At 46.5% G+C, this 15,107-nt stretch overlaps 1 protein-coding gene across 9 annotated transcripts in view; it reads left to right on the forward strand.

Annotated features, from left to right (window-relative positions):
* Positions 1 to 15,107, forward strand: part of SH3KBP1 (SH3 domain containing kinase binding protein 1) — a 340,714-nt gene that overhangs the window by 263,956 nt on the left and 61,651 nt on the right. For all 9 annotated transcript variants that reach the window (XM_030885785.2, XM_030885786.2, XM_030885787.2 and 6 more), the window contains 2 exons: positions 4,422 to 4,502; positions 7,129 to 7,288. In XM_030885785.2, coding sequence (XP_030741645.1) covers positions 4,422 to 4,502; positions 7,129 to 7,288 — 241 coding nt within the window. The remainder of the gene's footprint in view (positions 1 to 4,421; positions 4,503 to 7,128; positions 7,289 to 15,107) is intronic.

Below are 15,107 nucleotides of genomic sequence, written 5' to 3' on the forward strand. Positions count from 1 at the left end.
AAAATGTTTTGAAAATGATGATGGCAGCAAATGTACAAATGTGCTGGACATGATGGATGTATGGATTGTGATAAGAGTTATAAGAGACCCCAATAAAATGATTTAAAAAAAAGATTTACCTACCTTGGATTTCATATAGAGAAAAACATACAAAAACAAAACGCGAATAAAACAAGAAAACACAATTATAAAATAAAACATAGGTAAAACCCAGTTGAAAACATAACAAAAAATAATAAAAACTAGAACAATTTAGTAATGAGTCAAAGGGGAGAACAAATAAATTGTAACCTATCTGTATTAGCCCACTTCCCAATATGCTCTGTCTGATGGCAAGATACTCACATTGCTGGTCAATGGTCAGAGGGAATTCCATGGAGGCTTAATCCAAGTGGGAACCCTGCAAATGGATTTGGGGTTCTTTGTTACTAAACTGCTTTTGAGTTCAAGAGAACCTGATTGTCCTGCTTAGCATGGGTCCCATCTAAGATCAGCTAGGGGACGATTTCACCCCTTGGCTCATAATGTCACTGAGCATGTATCCAAAAACCAAGCCAAACCCAATGCCACTGAGTCAATTCCAACTCAGAGTCATCGGATAGCTATAAGACAGGGGAGAACGGAGAACGGCTCCTTAGGGCTTCTGAAACTAGATCTTTACTGGAGCGAACTGCCCTATCTTTCTTTTGGGGAATAGCTGGTGGGTTTGAACTGCTGAGCTGGCATTAGCAGCCTAACCCACTGTACCACCAGGGCTCTTTGGTGAATCGAATTGCGGAATTTACAGTGTACCTCATGTGATGAACCAAAATTTGCACTTGCTTGATGTTCCCATGGGGGAAATTTTTTTTATAATGATAAATGCTTTCTCTCATGATTTGTTTTTAATCTCGAAAAGTGGTCACTTTGATTTTTCTGCATAGTTCACTCATGACGGTTGAGTAATATAAGTAGAATTACTGACGGACATTTGTATACTAGATTCTTATGCATATGTTCCACTAGAATTCCTCTTTTTAACTGTAAAAAATCTATTGTGAAGGGAAGTTCCCCCTGAAGAAATAGTTCAATGGGATTATTTTTAAAATAGCAAGTAAAATAGGAAAGTGAAGGTATTTTCAGCTCTGCACCTTCACAGTTGTGATTTTTATAATATCATTTCAAGTGTGAATACACTTCCACATTGGTTTATTTATATATTTACTAAGGAATGATTTTTTTAAAATTCTTTTGGCCCACCAGGTTAAGAATATATCAGCATAAACCCCAATTCCTTTCCCATTTCTTGAGAATTGCAGATTCAGGCCTGAAAAGGGATGTCAGTTTGATCTCCTGCTCCACCCCCATCCTCGTTTGCATTGAGCAGCTTAATTTTGCCACCTGGTGGTTCTGGCAGAATAAATATTAGTGGAAATTACAGCAGGCTTTTTCTTTTCTTTTCTCTGAAGATCTTTTTTCCCTAGAAGTCTTGGTAACTCATAGGAGATCAAGAAGGCTAAGTGTGTTAGTCTGGGTAGACTAAAGAAACAAATTCTTAGAGACTCATGTGAATAAAAAAGCGGTTTCTATGCAAGAGCAGTTACATATTGAGGAAACAGCCCAGTCCAGGTCAAGTCTATAAGTCCAATATTAGCCCACATGTCTGATACCAATCTATAAAGTCCTCTTCTGACTCACGAAACACATGCAATGACACCGAATGCTGGAAGTTCACAGGCCACACCAAAGTAAGTCTAGTGGGCCAAGGTTCTAGTGGCGGGGACTGGGACTGGGATTGGATTCTTCATGATATTAGGATCATCAGTTTCTACTGTGTCTCCAGGTCTCATTCTGAACTTCTTCACTATCATTAGTAGAGGATCTGCATGGCATGGTAGTAGACAGATTCTTCTCCTTTGAAAATGCTGCTACCAAAGCTTATGATGCGCCTCTGTGAGTGGAGCAAGGCAAGATGCAATCTGAATCCTCCAAACTCACTGCCATCAAGTTCATTCCTACTCATATCCACCCCATAGGGTGGGGGAGAACTACCCCTATAGGTTTCTGAGACTTTAACCCTTTATGAGAGTAGGTAGTCTCATTTTTCTCCCATTAAGTGGTTGATGGTTTTGAACTGTCCTATACCACCAGGACTTCTCCCAGTATTCCTATGTTACTGAAATTGCTCACTAATTCTGCAAAATGACCTTGAAAACTGCTGGGGATGGGAAGTAGCTAGTCATATTTTCCTCATCTCCAACTTTAATTATTTTTATTTGATTTTTTAAAAACACACACAACAGATACAGAATCAACAAAAATCCAAATCTAATAAAGAGTTTAATTATAGTGAGTCATTAAGAGGATAAAAGTGAAGTCACTGTTCTAAACCCCTATCTTTGGAGCTGGCCATATAGAGTTTGCCAAGCCCTTAACCAAGTTCATAAATAGGAATAGTGTTTCAAATTTGTTGCTTTAACTATTTTCCAAGTGTTCTTGCATCCTTTAGCCATAGCCACCAATGAGTCCCCACCCTGCCTGCGCGCAGGGAGCAGCTGCTATCCATCAGGGTGACAGTGAAATGCTAGTTGGTTCATTTAGAAATGTCATACTTGAGAGACTCAGCTACAGACAGGAAGAACTGTAGGGAAACCACCACATCTTCTCTGCAGATCCCTCACCTTATTAATGTGTTCCAGTTGCTCTTGTTGCATCACAAATTGTCCCAAAGTCAATGGCAACAACTAAATGCTCAGATCTGGTGGGTCATGAATTTGGGACTGCTTTTGTGTTCACAGACCTGTTACCTCTTAGCAAAGAGAGCTGTAAGGTTGACTCAGGTTAGGGCTATTGACTGGCCTATCCATGTGGCCTCTGCAGCATAATGGTCTCACAGTGGCTGGATTTCTTACATGTCAGCTATTCCCGCACATTTCACTGTAATACTTTGTGTTCTTGAGCTGCCCTTTGAAATGTCCTGTTCAACTCTTTTGCTTCATCATTTCTTCCAATTGCTTTAGCTATTCTGCTCTTAATAGCAAGTGTCAGAATCTCTTGTGACATCCACTTTGGCCTTTTCTGTCATTCCTGTCATTTCTAATAGCCTTTTGTTTTCTTCATGTATGACATCCTTTATGTCATTCCACAATTTGTCTGAACTTCAGTCCTTAGTGTTTAGTGCCTCAAATCTATTCTTGAGAAGCTCTGTACATTTATTTCTCTGGAACTTGTTTTCATTCTCTTCAGCTACAACTTGCATATGAACAATTGCTGGTCAGTTCCACAGTCTCTCCTGGCCTTTTTTTTGGACAGAAGATATTGAGCTTCTCAATCATTTCTTTCTACAGATGTAATTTATTTGACATCTACGTGTATTCCATCTCATTCTCATCTCATTCTGTGTGTATAGTTGCCATATATGTTGTTGAAAAGACATATATTGCAATTAATTAGTTATTGGTCTTGTAAAATTCTGTCATGCCATGTTTGGTATAGTTTCTATTACCAAAGCCATATTGTCTGGCTACTGGTCCTACTTTGTTTCCAACATGCATATTCGAATCACTAATAATTATCCATGCATCTTAACTGCATGTTTGAGCAATTTCACCCTGCCGAAGGTGGTGATGGTCTTGTTTCTCCATCTTTGGCATGAGTGGTTGGTACATAAATTTGAATAATAATCAGATTAACTGCCCTTAATATGTGTATGGCTATTATCAGTGACTGCGTTAGACTTCAGGACAGATCTGGAAATGCTCTGTTGGAAGATGAACGTGATGCCATTCTTCTTTCATTCGTCATTCCCGGCAGTCACCCATAGGATCGTCTGGTTTAAAATGGCCAATACCAGTCCATTTCAGCTCACTAATGCCTCTGATATTGATACTTGTTAGTTCCATTTCATATTTTATGACTTATAGTTTGCCTACATTCATATTTCATATATTCCACATTCTAGTTATTAATGGATATTTATAACTTTTTCTTCTCATTTTGAACCGTACCATATCAGCACTTCATGATCCTGAAAGCTTTCTTCCGTCCACATTAGTTAGGTCACCTCTGCTTTGAGGAGTCCTGTTTGAGATCCTTCCAACTTGACAGGTTCATCGTCTAGCACTATATCGGACAAGATTTTGCTGCTATTCATAAGGTTTTCATGGTCCGGTTTTTCTTTCAAAGTAGATCATTAGGTTCTCCTTCCTTGTCTACTTAGTCTGAAAGCTCTGCTGAAACTTGTCCATCATAAGTGACCTTACTAGTATTACAAAACCCAATGGAATAACTTCCAGCCTCACACTAACTCATAAGATCCCACACTATGGCAAACTGATAGACAAGCAGTGGGGCTTTACTATACTGCATAACTGTTTAAATGCTGATGTGTCGAATAAAGGAATAGAGAAAATATTTCCTGATCACTATTCTCTCCCCTCTAGGTACCACTGAGAGAAAACATGAACTTAAAAAGATACCTCCGGAAAGGCCAGAAACGCTTCCTAACAGAACAGAAGAAAAAGGTATGAAATCAGTGCTTCGTGGGCACTTCCAGAGGCAAAGCTGCCTATCACAGGGCTAAGCTGAGGACCCAGAGACCTTACTTTTTCTTTAGCATTTGACGATTATGGCTTCATTTTGATTACTTTTCAATATCCCATTTCTAAGGAAATAGGAGAAGGTTATATAGCAATTCTTTGGACCAAAGTGTCTCGTCAAATGAAAAACAACTGAGCCAGCAACATGGTCCCCTGGGCTCTTCAGTGGTTGCCCCTGCTGTCGCTGCCCTGCCCGCACCAGCAGCATCCGGAAGCAGTGATGATGACAAGGAGTTCCTTGAGAGCCAAGATATGCTGTCTCCATTGTGTAGCCAGCCTAGCCTGGCTCCCAAGGCCTCATACACCAGGGTGCTCATGAAGTGTTGAAGGCTGGACATAGCTTTCTTAACTCCTGTTCAGACAAAGGAGAGTGCTATTCCTCCGTTTCTGCTGGACCCTTAACCCTCCCTGACTGTGTTACAGACACATGTCCTGGGTCAAAAATGTTGGCACAGAGGACAGTTGACACAACTGAAAAAAGCCATTCCATGCCTGGAATCTCCTGAACACCAAATTAAAAAAACAAAAGTTCCTGGCGAGCTGATTCTGGCTCCGGGTGACTCTGTGTAGACGTGTAGACGACCAGGCCTTTCTATCACGGCACCTGAGGAGGGAGGGCAGAGATTCAAACTGCCAACTGTGCCATTAATAGCGGAACCCTTAGCCATCTGAGCCCCCCAGGGACTCCTAAAGGTAATAAGAAGTGTCATGTGCACGGGAGTAGTTTATCATGCCTCATTGGCCGAGCCATTAGTTTGCTGTGGGTCGGACTTCTACTATAATGAGTGTCTCTCCCAAAGAAAGCTGCGAGCTGTGGAAGGGCTTTTTTTTTTCCTTAGGTGTCTGAGATTTGATTGATCACATTTTATGGGAAAAGTGCTATGTTATTGTTATGAACAGGAGGCATAGCAAAATTCCATTTTAAAAAGCAGGTAGATTTCAGTCACAAGAGCAGTGCTAAATTAATGAATATAATTATTTGGCGGTGTTCCTTGGTGGCCTCATAAAATTTTATTGTGAAATTTAATATTTCATATCAACCTGCCAGAAGTTTCACCAACATTGCAATCTCCGACATTACACTTCTCTTTTTTTTTTTTTTCCCCAACAGCAAGCAGTTAAATCGTGGGCTGTAGAAACCTCCCGGTAAAGCCCAGGTGTCTATAGCAGGCACAGTGGGAAGTGGTAGCCCAATGTTGTGCCTTGTCCTCCTGGAGGACACGTGGCTCATTTCTGTGTTATAGCCCGGCTCCGTGGAGAGGACCTTCTCCCCTCTGGTTCAGGCTCATTAACATACAACACTAGCCCCTGGATTCTTTGCTCTGTGCCACAAGGGAAATGTAGGCCCCCTGGACAGAGCAACAGGAAATAGATTTACCCAGAGACTCCTTATCACTTAGCTGGTCCAAGCCCCAACTCCTGTTCTGCAGGCCCCTGGTGCTTGGTCCCCAGCCTGCTGCCCAGGACAAGAAATCACCTTTTTCCTGCCCTCAGGGACCAGTACATATGTTCCCAGAATCCTGAGTCAGAGCACATTTCCCCATAGAAATGCTGTGGGGATGAGCAGAATCATGCCCGTCATATACCTAATGAGCATCTTAAAACTTTCGACACTTGTCCTGGGGACCCAAGCATCATTTGCGTTAGGGTTTGCAGGTAAAATGTGTCACACAGCTCGCAAACAAACCTACGTTTCCTTCCTGTACTCCCGTTGGTATCTCTCTGACGTTCTATCTGTAGACTGTGCACAGGGCAAGGCCAATTGAAGACAGAAAACATGATGCTGTCACTGAACACTGCACAGTTTTGCCACCAGATCTGGCTTCAGTTTCATTCAAATGACTCTGGTTCTAAGGAGCCCTGGAGGGAAAATACCTGTGCAGCCGAGTTTACCTTTACCTTCAAAGCACAGGAAGAACCCAGAACTGATTGTTGGTCCCTGAGTCGGCTCCCGGCCCTTCCCACATACTCTGCCCTCTTCGCAGCAGATCTCAGGGGCCTTTAGCCAAGCCCGCCCCTCCTATGACAGGTTGGGCGCTGTAAGGGCTTCCAGGAGATTGCCAGACGTGCACTCTGTTCTTGGGAGCTGACAGCCCAACAGGCTGTGTCAAGGAGGGAGTGTGGTCTAAGTGGAGCCCACTGAGGCAGAGCTGCCTTGAGGGGCTTGGGTCCTGCACAGTCAGTCAATCTACCCGTCTTTGGAGGCAGACCTAGCTGTTGAGAAGGTATAGTCGCATTTCCACTTGGCTTTGAAGGATGAATAGGAGTCTGCTGAGCATGGGCAGTGACTGGAAGAACATTTTAGGCAGAGGGACCAATGTGAGCAAAGGCCCTGCGGGGCGCGGGGTGGGCGGCTCACAGTGAGCTGCAGCTCCAGGGTTTTTTTCTAACATGACAAAGGATAAATGAAGCTCCTCTTCTTCCTCCTCCAACTTCCCAAATGTCACTGGAGAGTTTTTGAAAGCAGGAAACAAACAATTTGTACCGGAGTCCTGTCACTTACACTGGATCTATCTGTTTTCTTTGTGATTTTTTGAACAATGATTTAAAGAAAGACCAGAGAGAGAGCCAAAACTGGACTTGCAGAAGCCCTCTGTTCCTGCCATACCACCCAAAAAACCTCGGCCACCCAAGACCAATTCTCTCAGCAGACCTGGGGCGCTGCCCCCAAGAAGACCGGAACGACCAGTGGGGCCTCTGACCCACACCAGGTACTGCTCCCGGCTCCCTCCTTGCGGTGGCTGGGCTGGGCTGGCGGGGGCCTGGACATGGGACACAGGAAGTCTCCACAGCCCCAGTGAGCCAGCCTGGGGAAGGGCAGAGGGAGGGAAGTGGCGCATAAAGCTTTCCTTTATACCAGTGGTTCTCAATCTTCCTAATGCCGCGACCCTGTAATATAGTTCTTCGTGTGGTGGTGACCCCCCAACCATAAAATTATTTTCGTTGCTACTTCATAACTGTCATTTTGCTACTGTTATGAATCGAACAACCCCTGTGAAAGGGTTATTCAACCCCCAAAGGGGTCTTGACCCACAGGTTGAGAACTGCTGCTTTAAACCCTTCTAGCCAAGGTAGTCAGTCGCTTCTGGCCTTGCCCCTGCAGTGGGCAGAAGTGAGCACAAGGTAAGGAGGCAGACACTGGGGGGAGGGGGGTGGCTTACTGGACTAGCCAATGAGTGTCTGCCCACACACAAGTGACTTAGGCTCCATTAGTGCCAAGCCAGCTGTCCCTCAGACTGGCGAGACAACAGGCCACCACCCTCTCCCACCTGGGTACTCGGCTGGCATCTGGTGTGCCCCTTGTCCCGTAGTGTCTCCTCTCACGCCCCCTCGGCCTGCTCTGCTTCTCACCACTGGGACCCTCTGATGTAAGGCAGCACCTGGCACTGGGTCTCCATTACACCCTCCGGGGCAGGGGCCAGGCTTTCTTCAGGCGTATGTTGCTCTGCCTGGCAGAACAAATGTTTAACTGGCAGGCTGGCTGCTTGGTTTAGTCATATGGAATTAGTGTCGGACATTGTTCATTCCCAAATTAAGATGTTTAACCCCACATAGCAAGGAACTCACGGAATGCCTGTTGCCAGCTCATTTCGAGAATGTTCTACCATGACAGCCATCACCAGACAAGCCAGAGGTGCTGTCAGTGGGCAGTTGCTCCCTGCACTTGCTGCTGTCGTTTTCTTAGGAGTTGAGTTTGTGGCCTTCAGAGTGGGTGTGCATCGGGCTCAGACAAGCTTATGTCTCACCCCACCTCATCCTAGGCGAGGGTGCCTTGGCCAGCCAGCTTCGCTTGTTGTCTCCCTCTGTGTACTGAGGGTGAGAGTGGAAGGCACCTAGGAGGAAGGAAGGTGATCCTTCCCCAGGACTCCACTCCCAAGCCTGGAAATAATGTTATTTTCGTGGTCATTTCTGATTCTGGTCTACCAAACTGGACATCCTCCAGTAAGGCAAGAATCACTCGCTTGCTTCCAGAAACAACAACATAACACCCGTGTCCCCATATCAAGGCGGGTTGTGATGTGAGTGGTTGGGAGCTGTCGGAATTTCAGCTAACCATGGTGCACACAGGCCCACGTGCTACACTATTCCCCCAGCTGAGCACCCGGCTGCTCCCCAGGTGCTTGTTTGAGGAGCAGCTGGTGCACCCGTTACTCTTCAGGAGGACCATCAAGGTTCATGGAGCCACTGTCTGTGTACTTGGCTCCTGGGGAAATTCACGGAGCCATGGTCACTGTTGAGTATGTCAAGTGCCGACATGGCAGCCTCTGTCACTGACGGCGGAGGCTGTTTGCACGGACACAGCACATGCAGCTGGACGGCCTACAGACTTGAGCAAGGCAGTGACGTGGTCAGCCCAGAAGTGAACACTTCCAAGGAAAAGGCCATGTAAGCCTTGGTGTTACTGGGGAAAACATGATATGAGCTACATAACCATGGCGAAGATTTGGAGCAACAAGGGCTACACAGCCCCTGGAAGTGCCTCAGCAATCAGGCTCAGCCAGCTGCGATTCGGACAACAAACGCTTCCGTGAGATCTAACAGTCTCCCAAATCCTCCTGCAGCTCAGGGGCGCTGATGGACTGCCACCTGCTTGCTTGCCTCCAAAGGTGGTCCTCGGACCTCCGGCTCTGATAGGGAGCGTGGGAGAGGCTGAGCCCAGTGGCTGGGCTCAGAGGCTCAACCTTCCACCTCTGCTGCTTCGGCTTTGCCCTCTCTGTCAGCAGCCATTCCCATGTTTGGAAGCCAATCAGTCACTGAGGGAGGTGCGTGAGGGTTTTGTATAAAGGCCGCTCCAAGAGCTGCAGCCCGCACTGGTCAACTGCTCAGCCAGTTCAATGTGGGAAGGGCTTGCTCCAACTCAGCTATTCCCAAGCTTGAGCCTGCATCCGAGTCACTCGGAGAACTTACGAGCATCATCTTGGGCCACACTTAGATGAGTTTCTGGCTCAGTAGGCCTGAGAATTTCCTTCTGTAACAGACGCTCAGGTAATACTGATGCTGGTGGTCCATAGAGAACCACTGCCTTCTTCTGGTGCATTTATGACTCCCTCCCAGCTTGGAAGCCCGGCTAGTGGGCCCTCCTCCCAGAGCCTTTCCTGGCCCACCCCACCTCCAAAGTATTGCATGCTCCTCCCAATGCCCGCCCCTGTCTAGCCTGGGCCTGTGTCCCCTGCTGAGTGGCTGGGATGCTCCTGCCCCTGGAACTCCTGTACCAGATTAAAAACAGCTCGAGTGTGTCTTGTCACCCCATGCCTCAGGATGCGAAGCGTATGGGACTTGCTCATTTGACAGACTCTTGGTGAGTGGGAGCTACAATCTGCTGCTTGGTCAGTACGCCTCCCCTTATCTCCCCCAGCCGAGAGTCTTCCATTCTAGGCAATCTAAGTCAGCATAAGAGATTCTAAAACACAATAAAGGGGGGTGGTTATTGTTTCTTAATATTTAGTGCACTTCATGGTTTTTGCTACGCAGCTATGTTGGACCACCCATCGTGGTTTAGGAACTTGGTGTATTCTGCCAAATGAGCTGAGGCCAAAATGGTCATGTGCTTGAAATAATTTAGTGTCGGTGGTTTTCCAGAGAGAGAGGATTGTGGTGCCAGCCCAAATCATCACAAGGATTGTCCTGATGGTTAGATGGACAAACAATGGTTAGATGGGCAAACAGACAGATGGTGGCCCAAATGGCCACCTTGTCATTGTCTACCATTCTTTTTGGAACTCGGCATTGCGGCGCCAGCTGCGTTGTCTGGGCTGGAGGTTGCTTTCCCCAGCCAGAAAGCTCACTGCCAACTGTGGCTTCCAGAAGAGTTCGATTTCTTTCCGTTTACACAGGAACCAGCATCTTTTAGTAAAAAGGAAGGCATAATTTTGGGGAGCACGTACAGTCCTTTTTAGATGGATTCACAGAGCTAAAGGGGTCTTACGGTGCTGCTATGTATGAGGTGCTGCTCTGGATGTTAGCCATGGGCTCTGCTCTTCTTGTCTGGTTTTCAGGAATTCTCTCCCAGGAGAAAAGAGAGCTGCTGGCTCCACCGTGCAGTACCAGGCTGGACAGAATTAACAGCCTTCACTTTGGCTGGTGGCTTGAAGTGTCATTCAGTGAGGAGGTCGGGGCGGGGGGCCTTGGTTACTATTGCTCAAGCATCCCAGTGGGCACTCTCCATTAACTTCAGCTGAGAAAGCACATGCCAGGGGAAAAATGTGACAGGAGGTGCCACTAGTGTCCCAGACCCATGCCACCTAGTGCTGTAATGCTGAACATACCAAGGAGAAAGCTGGCACAGAGGATCCCATCTGAGGACCCAGTGGAGCTGCAAAAGTTTTACTTTTAATGACAGTAGGATCCCAGATACCCAAGAAACCTTGGGAGATAGATGCCTGATGGGACCTCTTAGCTTGAGGGTAAATATTAAGTAAACATTTATGTGGCAAATGTCACATCAGTGCTTAATCATCGATGATTCTAGTCGTCTGAATTTCTTTTCAAAGATTCCTACTGATAGCTGGTGTCGTTTCTTTTCTTTTCTACCAGTTAGAACAAGACAACTTTCAAGAGAGGAAATTAAGAGTGATATGATCCTACGTCCTTAAAAAGTCAGTTTTAGAAACCCGCTGGAGCAGTTCTACCCTGTCCTACAGGGTCCCTGTGAGTCAGAATGGAATCGATGGCAGTGAGTTTAGTAAGCTGGAGACAGATGAGTCTGTCTGTTCCCATAAAGTCTTACAGCCTCAGAAACCCTAGGGAACTGTCCTATGCTGCTCTGTAGGTCCCTATGAATCAGAATCAACTTCGATGGCAGTGAGCTTGGTTTTCTCTCTTGGGTTATAGCAAAAATACTACAAATGAGTGACTGTGGACAACTGAATTCTTATTTTCTCACAGTTGAGCAGGTTAAAAGTCTGAATTCTGGATGCCAAGTCAAGGCTAGGGGAAAGAGGATGGTCCTTGTCTCTTCTGATCTTCTGCTCCTGAGCAGGATTCATGGAGCTGGACATCGCTCCTCCTCCATGTCTTCTTGTCGGCTTGCTTGTTTAATGTCTTTTATATCTCAAAAGAGATTAACTTAAGACACACCCTACATGAATCCTGGCTCAGTAACATAACAAATATAACTCATTTCCAAATGGGATTATAATCACAGGCATAGAGGTTGTGGTTTACAGCACATATTTTAGGGGACTCAGTTCATTCCGTAACAGAGATCTTGTCTGGAAATTTTAGAGATGGGTGGTATTGGCTCATAGATGGTGGCTATAAGCCTGAAATAGATGTAACTGTTCAACAGATCATAGAGATAAGAGAAAGAGGTGGGAGTTGAAACGAGTGCCGCAAAGATCATTACATTCACTGCCCACTTATTAACAGGGTTAGGTTCCAAAGACCAGGCTCCAAAAAAATAAAACAACTCACTGCCATTGAGTCAAGTCCAACTTGTAACAACCCTATAGGTCCGGGTAGAACTACCCCTGTGGGCTTCTGAGGTTGTAACTCTTTATGGGAGTAGAAAGCCTCCCCCTCCCTCAAAGGGACCGGTGGTGTTGAACTGTTGGTCTTGAGGTTAGCAGCCTAAGGCATAACCACTACACCACCAGGGCTCCTAAGACCAAGCTGCTGTGTGAAAATGGAAGATAATCCCATCAGATCACAAAATGGAATGCTACTACCTCATCCCCATAACTAGCAAATTATATTCAGTTAAAAATCAACCTATAGAACTGGAAACACAGGGAATCCAGGACGGATGACCCCTTCAGGACCAGTGGTATGAGTGGCGATACTGGGAGGGTAGAGGGAGGGTGGGTTGGAAAGGGGGAACCGATGACAAGGATCTACATGTCACCCCCTCCCTGGGGGACGGACAACAGAAAAGTGGGTGAAGGGAGACTTCGGACAGGGCAAGATATGACAAAATAATAATTTATAAAATTATCAGGAGTTCATGAGGGAGGGGGAAGTGGGGAGGGAGGGGAAAAATGAGGACCTGATGCCAGGGGCTTAAGTGGAGAGCAAATGTTTTGAGAATGATGAGGGCAATGAATGTACAAATGTGCTTTACACAATTGATGTATGTATGGATTGTGATAAGAGTTGTATGAGCCCCTAATAAACCGATTAAAAAAATTAACCTATAATCGCCAATTGACTGAGAACCATGGCCCAGCCAAGTTGACATGTAACCGTAAGCATCCCGGCCAGTCTTATTTTTGCCTTGCACCTCATTCTTGTTTGCTGCCAGGCATACATTGTTAATGTACAAAATCGTTTGATAGTAAATGTTATACTATTATTGCAAATGCAAAGTGTTGGATAACAAGATAGTGGAGAAGTGAGGAACAGGTATATTGTTAGGATACACATGGAAACATGTAGAAAGAGAGTACAGCACCTATAGAGCAGGGTGCTCACACTTGAGCTGCCCCCAAAGGCCCTGGAGGGCTGGGTAATGGGCAAAACATGTGTAGACTTATCTTTTGAGAAACTTGGCTCTGGAAAAAAGATGGAGAATGGCTGCTAGATGTGGAATCAGTGATTGTGTGTGTGTGTGTGTGTGTGTGTGTGAGAGAGAGAGAGAGAGAGAGAGAGATGAGGGTGTGTTGGAGTCATGAATTTGTTGGAGATGTTTATCAAGTACCGTATTTGGCCAAGCCCCTTTTTGATAGTACTTCCACTACAGTAACCAAGAAAGCCATGGGTCTTGTGCCCCCGTTCCTTCCTTGGGCTTTGGAGGCATTCCTTCCTCCACTTCCTTACCCTGGGACCTTCCAGGCCCCTATAAAGCGAGGCTATCTTGCTCAGGTGTGGAGAGTTGAAACAGGATGCTGCACCTAAGGCCCCTAGCTTGGCAGGACGGGGTTTCAGGTTTGTGGGAAACTAGAGTTAAAAGATAATGGCACCTTTCCCCAAACTTTCAGAAGCCTCCTTGTACATGCTGCTTTTTGTCCCCTGAGAGATTGGCAGCCTCCTGGGGAAGGGGTTCCCACACAACAGCAAGCTGGTCAAGATTTGGCTCCTGCATGGTGAGAGTGAACCCGGCCACCTTCTGGCAGCCTATCTTCCAGTGTGCCAGTGTGGGAGCATGAGCAGCCACCACCAGGGAGAATCAGGACCTCGGGAAGCCTGGGACTGAGGAAGGGCAGGGAAAAAACACAGGGAGTGTTTAGGAAGGTCTCCATCTACTTGCTGACCTCCTTTCATTTGTGTGTATAATCTTATCTCTCTACCGCTTTCCACTCATGCTTGGAAGGAATTGGATAAGCCGCAGCAAGAGCCAATGAAATTTGACAGTAGTGGCGGGTTCATCCCCCATCTGACTGAGCCTCCTTGAGACACAAGACCTTCTTAACTCCTCCTGCCTGTGCATTGCTGACTGGCTCCCAGGACGCTAATCCTTTGAGCATGCATCTTTAAAATGGCACCTCATAAGCTTATCTCAGAGTGGCATAGTAATAAGTTCCTCCTCTGGGCACTGCCCATAAATTGGCCTCAGCTTTTCTACAGCCCCGTGGCCCCAAGCCACGGGATATCCGAAAGCTTGAGAAAGAAGGTCTGCAGGCCCTGTCTTCTGTGACTTAGAGAGGTGTGAGCTAGTTGTACCCCAGCTGTGCTCCAGCAGGAGACCTGTTTCCAGATACAATTGCAGAGTCTGCACCAAGACCTGAAATTTGGAGGGGAATAGAGTGGGCAATGGCCCATCACCTTCTATTGTGTCTTCAACTATAAATAGCCAAGCTTGTTTGTGCTCCTCCAACAAGGACTTGGTACAAGGGGAGAGCTGCCAGCACTCTCCTGCAGGCCTCTCATGCCCCTCCCCTTGTATTCCCCCCCCCCATTTAAGTAGGAAGTTCATGGTCTGGAAGCGGTGGCTGGTACATGTTAGACACCCCCCCCAGGTGGGTGGGTAGGGACCCACAGATAACAGCAGGGCCTTTGGGTCCCCACTTCCTGGACAGGAGGAGGCTCCTTCCGTCCCGTAATGATGAGTGAAGGAAGTTGGGTTATTGGTGCCCCAGTTCTGGCCTTTCCTGACAGGATTCTGCTTCCTTGGGCAGCCGTTGCCCCGTGCAGAATGCTTGTGAAGGACGAGCTGTGCTTGGTTTATTTGAGAAAGACGAAATAGCTTGAAACAGACGACAGATGTGTGTGGGGACTCATTTTGATTCGATGGAGAGAAAGGAAGTTTGCATCCAGGATCAGCTCTTCCACCGATTGCAGCCTTGGCCTCGTACCTCCCACCCTTGGAGAGAGATGTGGGCAGCTGGCAGACCAGGGAGGGTGTGGTCATGAGCATCCTGCTGTGCCTTGGTGAGTCAGGCAGTGAAGTGAGGGCAACCAGGGTGAGCAACACAGTTTCATGGTTTACAGTAGAAGGTACAGTAGTAGGTTGGTAGCATAAGGGTGCACAGTTAGGGAAAGCAAGAAGACCTTTTGGCTCATTCATGTGGTTCCTCTGTGCTGTTGGCATTTAAAACCTGCCGTGGTACCATTGTACCCAGAAGTAGACAGTCCCCGAGGTGAGAATGAGAAGGG

Source organism: Echinops telfairi, unplaced genomic scaffold (assembly GCF_000313985.2).
Source record: "Echinops telfairi isolate 266 unplaced genomic scaffold, ASM31398v2 ScPeMD7_53;HRSCAF=182, whole genome shotgun sequence".
Lineage (NCBI taxonomy): Eukaryota > Metazoa > Chordata > Mammalia > Afrosoricida > Tenrecidae > Echinops > Echinops telfairi.